This window comes from Elgaria multicarinata, chromosome 22 (genome assembly GCF_023053635.1).
Source record: "Elgaria multicarinata webbii isolate HBS135686 ecotype San Diego chromosome 22, rElgMul1.1.pri, whole genome shotgun sequence".
Classification (NCBI taxonomy): Eukaryota; Metazoa; Chordata; class Lepidosauria; order Squamata; family Anguidae; genus Elgaria; species Elgaria multicarinata.
The window spans coordinates 10623978-10639591 of record NC_086192.1 but is presented as its reverse complement, the minus strand read 5'-3'; the positions used below and the strand labels follow the sequence as shown (position 1 = coordinate 10639591).

At 43.3% G+C, this 15614-nt stretch overlaps 1 protein-coding gene across 1 annotated transcript in view; it reads right to left on the bottom strand.

The window, feature by feature from the left end:
* TRIM37 (tripartite motif containing 37) overlaps positions 1-15614 on the bottom strand; it is a 38179-nt gene that overhangs the window by 13144 nt on the left and 9421 nt on the right. The window contains exons 5-17 of the mRNA XM_063146495.1: positions 15482-15569; positions 14662-14784; positions 13826-13949; positions 12805-12872; positions 11500-11624; positions 10022-10072; positions 9281-9362; positions 8378-8454; positions 6090-6269; positions 5211-5325; positions 3525-3740; positions 2526-2662; positions 1133-1227 (exon numbers count right to left, since the gene is read on the bottom strand). Coding sequence (XP_063002565.1) covers positions 1133-1227; positions 2526-2662; positions 3525-3740; positions 5211-5325; positions 6090-6269; positions 8378-8454; positions 9281-9362; positions 10022-10072; positions 11500-11624; positions 12805-12872; positions 13826-13949; positions 14662-14784; positions 15482-15569 — 1481 coding nt within the window. The remainder of the gene's footprint in view (positions 1-1132; positions 1228-2525; positions 2663-3524; positions 3741-5210; positions 5326-6089; positions 6270-8377; positions 8455-9280; positions 9363-10021; positions 10073-11499; positions 11625-12804; positions 12873-13825; positions 13950-14661; positions 14785-15481; positions 15570-15614) is intronic.

The window sequence follows — 15614 nt, the reverse complement described above, 5'->3', positions numbered from 1 at the left end:
ATGTTTGTGGGCTGATCATGTGTAGTCTCTCCTTTAAAACATAGTTGCATTTTTGGCCTGTACTATTCCTGGTGACAAAACACTCCAGAGATTACGAGGAATGTATCCCTCTGTCTGCTGTGGGTTAATTTAATTGGGAAGTCAAATTCTCATATTAAAAGCTCACTAAAAGAGGTGACTAAGAACAAGCAATTAAGAGAATGGGAGATTCCTTCAAACTGAGTGGGTTTTAGGCAGACACTACTGAGCGAGGATTTTACAGACACTTAAAAAGAACAAGCTAGAGAACACAATCAATCATTTAGTTCTGCAGACATTATACTTCTCTCTCTGCTTCCATAAAAGGGGCGGTATTAATCAGTTAAATATGAATTAATTTCCTGTCTCAGAAGGAATTCCATCAGAGGTATAATTTGCCTGTCGTATGCCAGTGATTGCTATCTGAGCCACAATAGGATTTAGACAGTTATAAGGAGAACTGCAATGCAATATCATCAGTGCTTTCCCACCACCACCATGGGATAATTGACAGATACTTCCTGCATTTTCAACAGAACCCACCAGCACTAGCATTTGATGTGCTTATTTAAAAACAAGCCTTCTGCCATGTTTAAAAATCCCAGCTAGTGACTAAGAATCTATGTCTGAATTAATCAAGTTTACAATGCAAGGAAACATTCCTTGGAACTCATCTCCACTTAGTGCTTAAGAGCTTCACATATTTTATCCATTCCCCGTTGCAATAAGGAAACATAGGTGTCAAATCTTCTGAGGGTTAAAAGGCACAAGCTGACAGGATGCTTATTCAGTGGGCCCACTTAAAAGAATATCCTGGGGGTTTGTTTTTTTAAAAAAGAAGCACTAATATCCCATTGATGTGCTTTTAGGTCTTAAAAAAAAATCCAGCTGCAATCCTCCCATAACTGTGAGCCAATGGCAAGCCTGCCCTACATTGGAATAATCTTGACACATGGTACATGATGCAGCAGTTCCAAAAATAGAAAATCCTGCAAAATACAGAGCTCCATGTTGCCTCTGACGTGGTACTGAGAGAAAGCAGAAAAAGGGAGAGTAGGCTCTGATCAGAGATGCAGTTTTACCGACAACAACAAAGAAGCGTCTCCTCTTGTACCTGAGGCACCTGCCGCGGCAGAGGCTGCTTCCTCCACAAGATCTCCCTCCTCTAACTCCATGTTGTGACTGTACTCCACATCATTCTCTCCAGACCTGAGGAGCAAATTGAAACAAAGCCACAGAGCTCCTGTTAAGCTTCTCTTTCAAACAGGCCCAAATAGATGACTTTTGAAGTCTTTTAAAACTCTAATTCTATATAGTACAGTAATTAAAAAAAAAACTGGCATTGGAAAAAAAATAATAGTCAGCTAGTTTACTGCTTGTGGGAAGGTTTGAGGTTCTTTTTTTCAGGGAGCAGTGAAAACTGTTATCTTCTGCTTAGTCTGAAGTGATATAATCCATTCTAATATCTCAGGACTCCAACCCTTCCTTCTATTACTTGTGTAGACCAACAAAAAAAAGCAAAGCTTATTAGACAAGATGAAAATTTTGTCTACAGGTTTTGATCTGCGGTGACAAATAGTCCAAAATGATATACCCTATTTCTTCGATTCTAAGATGCACTTTTTCCCCATATAAACATCTCTAAAAATGGAGTGTGTCTTAGACTCACGGGTGTGTCTTAAGGTTTTTTTTCCGTTGGTGGTACTGAAATTAGTGTGCGTCTTACAATCGATGGCGTCTTACAATCGAAGAAATACGGTATGTAATTTGATAAACATTTACAAATGCGAGTCACCACAGCAGCAGTAGTACCTGGTGTGTGAGAGAGAGTGACAGACAGACAGACAGACACACACACACCTATCTTTCTCCATCGATCCTATATGATCTGCAGCACTTCCCTAGCAATCAAGTCACATTCACAACTGAAAAAAACGTTACCCAACACCATGTTCAAGCCGATGGATCAGCTGTAGCTAAAATGACAATGGTCAATTTACAGTCCAATCCCATATGCATGTTTACTGAGAAGTATATCTGAGTATATACCTCTTGCCACTTTTAGTGGCATTTACTCCCAAAGTACATGCAACCCTAGAAGCCTATGCTTGAAGTGCGTACGAATACATACTAAACACATCTCATTTTAGAAAAATGTTAACCATCACTGTGACATTATATTTTTAGAGTAGCAACTGTGTTTGTGAGGAGCACAAGAGAAGCTAAGTGTGCCTTCCATGAGAAGCCAAAATCAGCATCTTTTTGTCTCCACTTGGATCTGGAAAACTAATATTTGATTTTTGTGTTTTATTTGTTTTAATGCTCTGTTGGCTTCCTTTGGATAAGAAGTGAGATGCCATGTTTTTTATACACACACACACGGACATGGACACACAAACACACACACGGACATGGAGACACACACACACACAGAGGGTCTGTTTCCATGGACACAGACAGAAAAGGAGATGACAGAATCAAGAGAGGATGTCTCTGCAGCCACTTACATGGTCTCTTCATCTATATCGTTTTCTTCTGTGTTGCTGGTCGCTGTTGAACTAGCCGAGGAGCTGCTGCCATCTAGGTGGTTCGCGTCCTCCTCCCCAACGAGGTCAACATCGAGATCTCCATCCGAGAGTTCGTGCTGTAGTTACAGCAGGGGAAAAAATGCTTTGAAATAAAATATACATTTGAGTAGTGTGTAGAGAAAGCTGCAATTTTAATTTTCAGAAAAAAATAAAGGAACTGTGAAGACAAGGAACACATACAACTCAGTGCAACCTCCCTGCCCCAAATTCTGGGACTGAAAAGCCAGGAGTATGCTGCAAATTAAAATTGCTTGCTTTAATTGGCATCTGGGAGGGAGGGGTGGAAATGAAGAGCACTGCTGATCCATCCTCAGACTCTCCCCCAAATGGTCTAAGAAGATATGCCTGAATGTGCCTTTTGAAATTTCAGAATTCAGAGAGGTGGCTGAATAGGCTTTTCTGAAGTTGGCAGGGGGGCATTTATGCACTGAACAGCTCCTTGCTCACACACCAACACAACCAGAATACATTATGCAAAATAGCTCAATTTGGAATAACCTATGTGGGTTGCAAAATTCAGCTGGTCTTGGCACAGAATTTGGATGGCCTGGGCAGAGAACTTTTTTATTTTTAGCACAGGTAGAAGGCTGCTTTGCCAGAAGTCCCTTAGCACCACCCCGCATGCAATCTATTTGGAAATTCAAACACAGTTATCAGACAGCAAAATAGGCTGGCTGCTGTTTTCAGGCCTGCACTTTCGCTCTGCCCGTTCTACTTACTAAATTAAGGGTGCAGTGCTCTGCATGTTTAGACAGAGAAAAGGTCCTATAAGCCCCACAGCATGGCTGGGGCATGCTGGGAATTGTAGGACTTTTTTCCTGTCTAAACATGCGTAGGATTGCACCCTAAACCACTCTCCATTAACTAAGACAGATGCACTCCTTATGACAGTAATTGACTGTGAATGGGGATTCTTACATTAAAATCATCATACTGTACTTTCTCCTCCTCTTCCTCCTCCTTCGCATCCCGGGGCAACACTGTGCTGGCCACGGCCTCAAGAAGCACTTCTGAGTTTGGTCCCGACTTCTTTGGCCTTGTACCCAGACTATCGTCACTTTGCGGACTGAGGTGAGTATCCGGAGGAGACATGCCGTGGGGCTTCTGGGTACGGGAAAGCTCGATTGCAAGCCGCTTCATGGAAAACAAAAACAAAAACATTTGTGTGCAACAAAGAAGGCATAGTTCGACAGTAGCAATGTTTTATCATTCTAAACCAGCCATTCCCAAACAGTGTGCTGGCTAATCACGCTAGAAGTTAGGGTTGAGCACCTTGTGGCTCTCCAGATGGCCTACAACTCCCATCAGCCCTAGCCAGCAGAGCTGATGGTGAAGGATGATGGGTGTTAAAGGCCGAAACATCATGAAAGCCACAAGTTGCCCACTCCTGCTAGAGAACTGTTAGTGCGCTATGAAAAAATACTGAAATGCTCCGGACTACCTGCCCAAAGAGGAGATTGCCCTCTGCCTCTCTGTACGATTCACTGATCTGGCCTTGACTCCCTCCTGTCAGCCTCTCCTAGGGATAAACAGGTCTGCCACTTCTCTGCATGGGATCACCCAATTGTTCCCGATGCACAAATGCGGCACGTTTACCTGGCCCAAGAGGAAGCACGACCAGAACAGCGACTCACATGGAAACTCAAAAGAGGGGCTCCTCTGGTCGCAGTTAACTCTTACGCATTTGGAGAGAGAACGTAGCTCCGTGGGAGAGCAGACGATTTGCAAGCAAAAGGTTCCGGGCTCACCTTGCCGATACAGCTGGGAAAGGGTGTCTGAAATCATGGAGACCTGTGGCCGGTCAGTGCAGGATATGGTGCCCTCCAGAGGGGAGTGACTGCATCATCGCCAGGCACCATGGCCAATATGGTCACGCTGGATGGGGATAATGGTAGTTGTAGTCCTAGAGGGCACCAGGTTGGGGAAGGCTGGTGTAAACAATACCGAGCTACATGGAGCAACGGTCTGACCAGATATAAAGCAGCTTTCTATGTAACCTAAGTGTAAATCTTCCCAAGCATGCCTCCAATTTCATTTCCGAAAAAGGAAGTGTCCCTGAGAACAATGGAAAGCAAAGGCGACAGATGAAAGGAGCCACATTAATGATTTCACTGTCCAACAATCATCTTCCCAATATGCCTGCCCAAACTGTCACTGCTGAGGCTGTCAGAGGGAAAAGAAGCAGCAGCCAGGCATCCCTCCAGCTGAGAGCCCCCTTCTCTCCTGCTACCAACTGCTGCTGCCGTGGATATCAGAGGGAAAAGGTGCAGCCATCAGGCATCACTCCATCCTGCCTGGATCTGTATGAGGCTATGAGAGGGAGGGGAAGCAGCAGGCCTTCCGCTGTGTCCATGACCTGTTAAACTTTGAAACTAAGAATCTAGTGCCTGAATTTCCCCTTCCCACTCCTCCCTCCCAATCCCCTTTCCTTTTGTGTCATGTTTTTTTAGATTGTTGGCAGGGACTGTCTTGAGAAATATCTTTGTAAGCCGCCTTGGGAGCCGTTCTGACTAGACGGCGGGATAAAACGATAATAAGTAAACAAACAGCAGTGATACCCAATATTCCTCATGTTTAGCACCCGTCTGTTGCAGTGCTGCTTACCTCTTTGAGGTTATTTATTTGTTGGACATAGCTTGTTTGGGCAGCTTCCAGCTGAGAAATGTACCAGTGCTGATCCCGACATTTCTGGAAGAAGGTAGGCGAACGTACCTGGAACCTTTACAGAGGAGGGGACGGTCAAGACTTCACAATGCTGAAAGTACTCCCAGGCAAGGATAATAACCAAGTCCTAGTAGCCGCTCTCAAGTGACTACAGCAGGTCTGCATCACCACAGTAAACACAGAATCCTATGCTAGGAGAACAGGGCAGAGCTAACTGGCACCATCCCTTTCACTTCTAAAGATTATGACTGCAAACTGAAATCAAGCCAATTAAATCTGCTGAAAGGTCACATTTCATTTATTTTGGCTTTGAAGTGTCATTAAACCAAGGAGCAAAAGTGTCTAAAAGATGCCATTTCCTGGTAACAACGAGGACTAGTTTTTATCTAGTAAGCTATGAGCTCTCGTACTTCAGTATCCACAAAAACGCATCTAACTTGGAGCAGTTTGGGTAGGATGCACATGTAAATTTCACTGATAAAAAAGGTAAGCAATTGGTCATTCTTTAAACCAGCCATCCCCAACATGGCGTCTTCCAGAGGTGTTGGACTACAAGAGCCATAAGCCCCTGCCACTGGAATGTCCGGCACAACTGGAGGGCATCAGACTGGGAAAGCTGATCTAAATATGTTGACAGACTTACTAAAAATTACCCTGACCCCTTCTTGCAAGACATTTTCCCCAGCACAGCACTGCAGGACTGCTAGAGGCAAACTTTGCTTCCACACAGCACTTGGGAGGTAGCACAGCCACCCCCCCCAAAGGCCGCCTGTGATTATCTTGCATCCCTTCCACCGGCACAGCACTCTACTTGCTTACCTCAATATGACAGTGTCATTCTGCCTGTTCAAGTAGCCTTCATTAGCAAGCAAGTCCAGTCGAAAGAACCGGTTGTAACCCCAGCACTCCCCAACTTCAAAATCAGAGGCAAACTCTCGAATGATATTTTTAGCAGGGTCGTTAGTGGACTGGTGAACCATTTCTACACGATATTCATACCTAAAAACAGAGCAAAACCCATGGAAATTTAATTCATTTTTACCCAACACCATTTCTTTTACACTCCTCTTGTCTTACATGGTTATTTATAGGATTTGCAGAAATTCAGAAATAGGATGGCTTTTTTAAAAAAAAGAAGAGGCCATATTCTGAGAAGACTTATCCTTGTGGTTTTAAACAGGAGGAAAAGCTCCTGCGTATTATTCTATACCATCCTTTCTATAATGTGCTGAGGGAAAAGTACTCAGGTCAGATTTTAGGAAGATAAATAAGGAGATTCGATATATAATCTATCTGCTATGTGGGAAAGATAAGACGCCTTAGCAAAGACTGTACTGTCTGTTCTATGTACAGTAATTGAAGCTAAGGGGGAAATTTAAGTGAGAATGCCATGTCTTGCTTGCCAGGGCAATTAAGAATTTTTAGTTTGTGCTTGCACAACGTTTTATTTATGTTGACTGGTGTTACTTTTATACAGATCTCTCTCTCCCTTTCTTAAACTTGGGCTTTGAGATGGTCTGGTTATTAGATACAAATAAATAAATTGAACCTGAATCTAGACCTGAGCTTACGTGGAACCATGCATTAATAGGATAAGGATGACATCACCTATGTACATGGGGCTTTACATAGAATGAGAGGATAGATCCCTGCCCCAAGGGGCTTACAATCTAGTGATGTACTGGAGACAGAGTAAGAGAAGGGGAAATGTAAAAAGAAGACTAATACACAGTTATTGTGGTTATATGTACTTACAAGTGTGCATATGCACAAGGGTGCACAAGGCAAGGCCCATGCAAACCCAGATTTCTGTTACACTGTGTTTGACCAGCACACCTTACACAGCAGAGCAAAAATAATTGGCTGAACTAAGGAATGCTAGCTTTCTTCACACAAAATAGACCAAGAAACCAAAATAAAAAATGTTCCCAAGGAAGACAGTACAGTTGAAAATAAATGAGGTTCCTTTTCTACCACTGCAATCCAGCATAAAGAAATGTCCTATTTAGAAGATATTACTCTTTATTTAGAAGATTCCCAATAGAAGTTTGCATAAAATTTTACTTTTCAAGTATTCATACTACAATTTCACATTTTTTTCAGGCTGCATGGGTTACACACCAATGCTCTTGGTATGAAACTCTGCATAAACAGAGAAGGGAAGCTGACTAGCTGAGGAATTGAAAAAGGTACTAGTGCCAAGCACAGAAGAAAAAATGAAATATGCAGGTTTTGGGCCATCCCACGCAAGACTAAGCATGAAATGCCAAGGGCAATGCAGATGGTGGGATGCCTTCAATATTAAAATGCTACCAAATGATTTAAAATGTGAAGAGACAAGTAACCTTATCATCAACCTTAGCATCTTATTTTGCAAACATTTGAAAAATACTGTTGATTAAATTAAGCTCAAGCAATCAAGATAAAAACCAACTCTTGGGAAACTAGGATTGTGATCCAAGGTTTGTGTTCAAATTTACACTGATGGGCTCCATTTCGGGCCAAGTACTGGTCGCACACATGATCTGGCCATGGATGTCAGGAAATAATTTTTGGCAGGTGTCCTCTCTCTCAACCGGAAAGCAGGGAAGCACGTCACTCGTCTGCATCTCAAATCTGTTCCCTGTCACATTTAACATATCCCTCTAGAGCAACGTACAGCGCAGCATCTCAGTCAATGTTCTCTTCTTGCCAAAAATGACTGTCAAATGACATTATCTAAGCCAGGCAAGACCACTTTCCCCACAGGCAGAGGGCATTTAAGCTAACAGTCATGAAGACTCAAGATGTCCAATAAAAGTTTTAGCAGCCATTGTTAATGGATACAGTCACCAATCGTGCTGGCATCTGACTTAACGTAAGAGCAGCCCATCTGCTCCAACTTCCTCTTTCCCACAGCGGTCACAGATGCATCTGGGAAGCCCACATACAGGGCATGAAGGTGCTCCCCCTAACAACTGATATTCAGAGGCACATATCAGGAATTCCACAGAACTTAAACTTAACTAGTTTCTCTACCTCCCTACCAGCATTACCCAGCAAGACAAGGATGCAAATCTAATCCCTGGGTGAGGAGTGCAAGCAAAACAGATGGTAATCATTCTTACTTGGATGTTTCTGGCAATCCAGCAGAGAGTTCGAGAAATACAGATAAATAGTAGCCTCGCACCACTCCATTTCCATCCTGTAGGGGGAAAGATTAAAATGCAAGTTAGTCTGTTAGCATGCATTGGCTAGCTGCCAAAAGAGCGTTTCAAAGCGTCCTGCAATGAATGAAAATACGGCTGAAGTAGTACTGGGGCAGCAAGTAGGGATGGGATGGTTTGTGTTCTACACTAAGGGAAACTGCTCTCTTGCTGCGAACGCTCCCATACATGACTGTATATTATACTCACCTTAGCGGCCAACCCTAAATTTGGGATGCCTTGTGATACAAAATAAATAAATACACAGCCTGTCAATGCAAGAGCATTGTTTTGCCTTATTTCTAATCCTGATACGTTTTTGCTTTGCAGGCTCATCCAATTCCAAAGACGTATTTGCTTTGCAGGCGCATCCAATTCCAAATTCGTATCGAGCAGCAAACAGACCAAACTGTTTGCATGCAGAGAAAAAGAAATTCAGACTCCATGCATATTAAGTAGTATCACCCTTAGGTGATTGTCCTGGAAATTAAGGGCTTGTGTTCCATCTTTAGTGCAGAGCATAGACCGCTTGTTATTAACAAGCGGTCTTTCGGGGGAAGTCATATGATGTGGCACATTATCAATGGCTTTTGTTCTGGTGTATCCATGGAATTCTGAGCATGAGAACTCCTGGCACAAGACTCCCTATCTTCTTATATTAGTTTCAGGTAATTAACATGTAGACTGCAGCACTCAGTCTCTGCAAGTTGCACCTCAGGGTTATTTGTATGAATAAAACATTGCAGGTCAAGTAATAGCACACTGCACCAGGAGTCATAGGTGAGATTTCACTAGGTGTTTCTTTATACCATCAGCCAAACTCACCGGATAAACCTTTAGTCTCCAGCAAAGCCCAGAAACCTGAAGAGGGGGACTGTAAACCGGATCTGCCCGCTGACGTAAAGTGCTGTTGAGACGTGAAAGAAATATTCAGTGCAGAGATTAAAATAAAACCTTCAACACTAATAGATGGTTGTTCATCTCCAGAGAGCAAGTGTTTCTTAAGCACATTTTCAACCTCAAATAACTTTGAAGTAATTCCTCATTAGATGAGGGTTATGGGAATGCATTCTGCATGTGCTCAGAAGCACTCTCCAGTCAGACAAGGGGCACAGAAACGCAGTCCCTGCAAACATACAATGTCGGAATCTCAGATTTCAGTGTTTGATAATGGCTCTTGCAAAAGACTGTGAGGCCCCAATTATCAATGTAATTAAGTTAAGAACCGAGTCTAGTTCTTTTGTTCTACCTGGGAAAGTAAGATGGAGGAAGATTTATGTTATGAGGGGACCAAGCTGGTGCACAGGTAGACCCTGTTTAGTATTTCAATACGTCCCTGTAACAGGAATAACAATGTCAAGAGGAAGTGTGAGTAGGGGATGAAAGCTCCTCTTCCCTCAGCCAGAGGCTTACATGTAAAATATGTTAACATCCCATTTCATGTGTTCTGGGACTGAAGCTCTGGCATTGGCAACAGGTTCTAAGCCTTAGCCTTATCTCAGATTAAGCCCTGGGATCACACTAAAGCCAGCAAGAATCCCTCTTCTTGGTAAGTCATGTTCCTACCTGAAATTCTCCAAGACAAAGGTAGTCGAATCGTATGCAGGTACTAACTCGCTGCAGGAAGAAAAGCAGCGGGTGAGCCATAAATGGGCAAGCGTCATTTTCTTAAAATGTGACTAGTATACAAGCAGCACTTTACAGATGCCCCTCATGAACAACAAGCAGCTTTCAAACTTCACTCACGGCATTTTAAAAAGGGATGAGAACACCTCGTTAGGCCATCAGTCTTGCAACAAAAAGTGGCACGGCCCTAATGCTTTTCATGCTGTCAAGCAGAACTAACCTGGGCTATATGCTATCTGGCATCATCAGAGACATCAACATTAATCAGAGAGTTTGTCCCAGTTCTGTTCCACCCATGCTGAGGGAGACAGAGCCTGTAGCCCACTCCTGATCAATCAAGGGGTTCAATACCAGAGAGGAAAAGCCACCTGAACTGAATCTAGGTCTGGCATGCATATCCAGCACTCCGGTTTTATCTATTACTGACAATTATCGTCGTGTTGTTGTCACTTCACACAGAACGTAGCGTTTGGGACCATCGCACTCACATAAGCGTGCCACTGGGCCAAAATAAAAGCCTTCTTCACACAGGTCTCCCGTGTGCGTTGTGGGAAAGAGGTCCCTCTTGCCCACTGGGCAAAGCTCACATAGGAAGTGACATCTGCATGTAAGTCCAATGCCCGTATCACCCTGCCCGCAATGGCAATGAGTGGCTGTCATAGGGATATGCACATCTGACTGTCAACAGGGCCGGCGTCAAGGGTAGGCATGGTTGGGCACGTGATGAGGACCCCACGCCCCAGCAGGGGCCCACCGACAAGAGCTCTCTGGGCTTGCTCCTCCTCTTCGCCATTTCAATCTGCTTGCTCCCCTACCCCTCCCTCTGGCCCAGACAACGGAGGTGGTGAGAAGGAAGAGCAGGAGATGCCACGGCCTCCTTGCTCCCTGGCTCTCTGCCTCTGAAACAAGCAAGGAGCAAGGAGCAGGAGGAGGAGGAGCAGGAGGAGGAGGAGGAGCAGCTAGTGACAATGGCAGTGAGAAGGCAGACTCACTGAGGGTGAAGGTGTCCCGAAAAAACTGTATTTGGCACTAATTATAAACATCACATCTTATGTGCAGATGCAGGCTGCTGTGCAAACTTTAGGGCTCAAGTGCCTTTTGCAACACCGTGGGCCTGTTCAGACGGCACTTCAGGGTCTGTGGTTAGCACTACTGCGGCTCTCTGGGGTTAGCGATAACCAAAAGCCGTGCTGTCGCACACAGCACTTTAAGCCATGGTTAGAGCTGCTAACCCTGCTGCAGACGGTCCGACTGGGGTTAGAAAGTGGCCAGGGTTTAGCAAAACGCATTGTAGACAACACCTTAAACCCTGCGGCTTAACCAAAAGCCTTAACCAACATGGTTTAAGGTGTCTTCTGAACATGCCCATTCTAAACCAAACAACATATCCAGCAATTAAAAAGTAGTTGAGGCTGTACCTGGTGAAGTCTGGAGGGACAGGAGTAGTGACAAAGGAAGCCATGGGCTTCCGGTGGACCTGCTGGAACATCATCAAGATCTCGGAGCTTTTTGATATCAGTTCACTTTTACTGCAGGATCGCAGCTGTAAAGAAGGAAACAGAAGACAAAATGCATGCCTAGGTCAATACATTCACAAAGTTCGACTACATCTTTAAGCAGTTTAATATATTTATTTATTTATTATTATTTATTTAAGGATTTTTATGCCGCCATTCAGCCAAAAAAGGCTCTCACGGCGGCTTACAAAAGTATTTCTTGACAGTCCTTGCCAACAGGCTTACAATCTAAAAGACATGACACAAAAGGAAAGGGGATTGGGAGGGAGGAGGGGGAGGAGGGGGGAAAAGGAAAGCAAATTCAGGCAATACAATCTTAGTTGCAAAGTTCAGCAGTTACAGTTGACAGCAGGAGGGAGGGGCCTCTCAGCTGGAGCTGGACCCAGGCACAGTGGAGAGGTGCCTGGCTGCTGCTTCCTCCCTCACTGGTGGCCTCTCCAGAGACAGTTGGTAGCAGGAGGGAGGGGCCTCTCAGCTGGAGCTGGACCCAGGCACGATGGAGAGGTGCCTGGCTGCTGCTTCCTCCCTCACTGGTGGCCTCTGCAGAGACAGTTGGCAGCAGGAGGAAGGGGCCTCTCAGCTGAAGCTGGACCCAGGCACGGTGGAGAGGGGCCTGGCTGCTGCTTCCTCCCTCACTGGTGGCCTCTGCAGAGACAGTTGGCAGCAGGAGGGAGGGGCCTCTCAGCTGGAGCTGGACCCAGGCACGGTGGAGAGGTGCCTGGCTGCTGCTTCCTCCCTCACTGGTGGCCTCTCCAGAGACAGTTGGCAGCACTGTCATATTAACATTGACTATGCTAGACTGAAGTTGTAGCAGCTACAATAGAGGGGACAGAGGTCTGAGGATGCCTAGTATAGTGATGTTAACAAAACTTCGACCCCCTAGGAAAGAGAACCAGTGCAGATAATAGGATTCAAGATTGCCAGGTAAGAGACATGAATACATTTACTGCACCTCATCCTTAAGAGAGAAGGATATATTAATAGTCTCTTATTCCAAACACCCTGACACAGTAGTTGTTTGTCACGTTAGTTATTCAAATACTAAGAATATGGGGCATTTAGTAATCCAAGAATAGAAGATTCTTCTCAAAATTTACATGTGACCCATTTAAATCCAATTTCAAACCAACAATCCATGTAATTTTCTAGTGAGATTAAAGTAGATCAAACATTCTCAATGGGCTTCAAGCCATCTGTTTCCATCACCTGATGTTCTACTTCTTGCAGTAGAGACTCCAGAAGTTCTGTTTCTTGGGTGAGTGACGTCTTCTGACCTATTTAGGAAGATAAAGAACCAAAATCCAGTCACTGTGGCCTTTAAAGCAAAACAGTCCTGGGGCTTTGCTGCCAAGCCAAACAATATTTAGGGATAATACAGAATTCAGAAGGCTGCATGACTGAACAGAAAAGCAAGAAAGCAATTCATCCAATAAATAAGCGTTCTTGAGCAGACCAAAGAACACCATCAAGATGATGGCGTGGCTTCATTCAGGGTAAAGCACATATATAGGATTTCAGTACATTGGATCTTGGGTTTTTTTATTTTTAAAAAAATGCTTCTTACGTTTTATAATGCAGTATTAGAAAGCTGGTTTAGCATGGTAGTTAAAAGCACGAGTTCTCAGCTGTTATGGAGACAAGACAGAGCCTGTGCAAGCATTAAGACCATCAGAGGAAGTATTGCTGACCTGCAAATTGTCATTTGCAGTTTATGGAATGATCTCCCCACCTTATTATGCTTTAGGCGCCAATTAAGACCTATTTCTTTACCTAGGCCTTCCTGAGTGAATATGCTGCCCAGGCTATTCGTTCATAATTATGGTGTTGTTTAATTGATTTTAATGTTTATATAAACGTTTTAGTAGTTTTTATGTAATTTAATTGTATTTTAATGTATATGATCATGTATTCTGTGAAGCGCTTAGAGATTTTCTAAATATGTTCAGCAGCATGTAAATCTATTATATAAATAAATACATCTTACACAATTACTACGAAGGATTTCTGAGATAATGTATGCGAAGAGCTCTGAGGTACAGAGCTATGTAATACAACTGTACTGTTTAGTTTAGGCCTTGATACATTTTGCTTTTTTATGTGTATTTTTTTTTTAACCAAGCATTTGGGATAGAGCAGACTATAGCTCACGCTTACGACAAGATGGCTACAATTTTGCCAAGATTAAGATTTCTTCTCCAAAATCTAAGAAAAGAAAAAGCAAGCTTACCCATTAGTGTTATAAGTTTGTTCTTCAGCTGAGTGTCTAACCTAGCAATCATCATCTCTACCGCATTCCTAATTTCCCGAACACGCTCATCTTTTGCGCTGCGTACTGCTTCAACATTCCTTTCCTGAAAGAAACAGATGGCGTTAGTTTAGTACTGCCTGGCAATTCCTCTATTCATTTAGACACAGATCAAAGCACCTTTAAGGAGAAATTCACAGACCACTTATGCTGCAAAAGTCCTACAAAGGTAAAAGGCACTCTACAGCTGTCGATTTTTTTGGATGAATTTATTCTTATGATCTGTCGATCAGCAGGATCACAAACACTTGAACACAGCACAGGCAAGCGATCATGAAAACACGACCGGCTACTGTCTAGACACATCCGTCATAACAATCCCCCCGTAGTACATAGCATGCAGGTTAGGTTTTTTTAATATATAATGCAAGTGCATCTAGCTGTGTCTGTATTTTAAAGAGTGCCCTCTAGTGGTTTAAAAATTAGATGATCAAACAGAATACATTTCCGAACATGTCTATTTCTAAAGCTACACATTACAACTCAAGCCAGAAGAGCCTATGAAGCAAAATGGCCCACTAGAAGCATCATTAACTGTGGCACTCATGTCCCAATTGCAGGTTTCCCATGGGCAACTGGTTGGCCGCTGTGTGAACAGATGATGGACTAGTTGGACCCTTGGTCTGATCCAGCAGGGCTCTTCTGAGGTTCTGAGGTTGTTCTTATGTACTTCAACCAATATGATCGTTCCAATATCAATACAACATGAGAACATCAGTGTTATAAGTCTGAAACAGATAGAAGAGGGTTGCTCTTACCACTTCTTGCACCAAACTGATCAATTCCATGAGTCTGCGGCGAAGTTTTGCCACCTCTTCGTTCACTTTTGTGACGTGCTGTTCATAAATTTCAGCCAATGGCTTAAACGTATGCCCTCCGTGCTATTAGAAAGACAGACGGATGCAAACAGAAACATATATGTTTTAGCCTCATTGTATCAGGTCAGAACCGATTACTTTCCTTCCTCTTACTCGATAGAGTCCAAATAACATTACCTGAACAAAGCACTAGTCTTTTCATTTATTAGCAAACCTTGAGTCTAGCTTCCATTCCAGTCACAATTCCTTCATAAGTTCAACATAACCCCCTACAGTGAATTTCTGTGTTCCCTGTGCAGTTATTCATCTAATTAAAAAGCAATTGTAGATGTTTGGAGTTACCATTTCAGGTGATTAAATTAGCAACACCAAACATACGTTCTATGGAAAGCTTAATTGAAGATTTAGCTGCCTTAAAGGACTGCGTTTGTCAAAACTGAGCTTCCTCCATTAAGGATAAATGTTTTTGTCAAACAGTTTTGATAAAGCAGATTAAAACAGAGCTCCCTGGGAGCCACTGCCAAATGAGGTGCAGCACATGGTTACTAGCAAGGGCTGTTTTGGTAATCAAGCTATGAAAATGCAAAACAAAAACAAAAAAACCCACAACCATCCCAGAACCATACCTCTGTCTACAACCTTTAAATAAAGCAAAGTTACAGAATTGCTACAGTGCCATTACTAATACTTCTGTATTAAAAAAAAAGCATTGAGCAAGTAGCACCTTTGCTTTCTGTCTATACAGAACGCGGCTACTCACCATTCCACCCCACAGAGCACACTGGTGGCAGATACATTTCTTACACGTCCAACAAAATACACTGAGCTTTTCATGATGATTTTCACACCTTTAAAAAAAATAAAGAAAAGGTTTGCAAAACATAAATGCACAA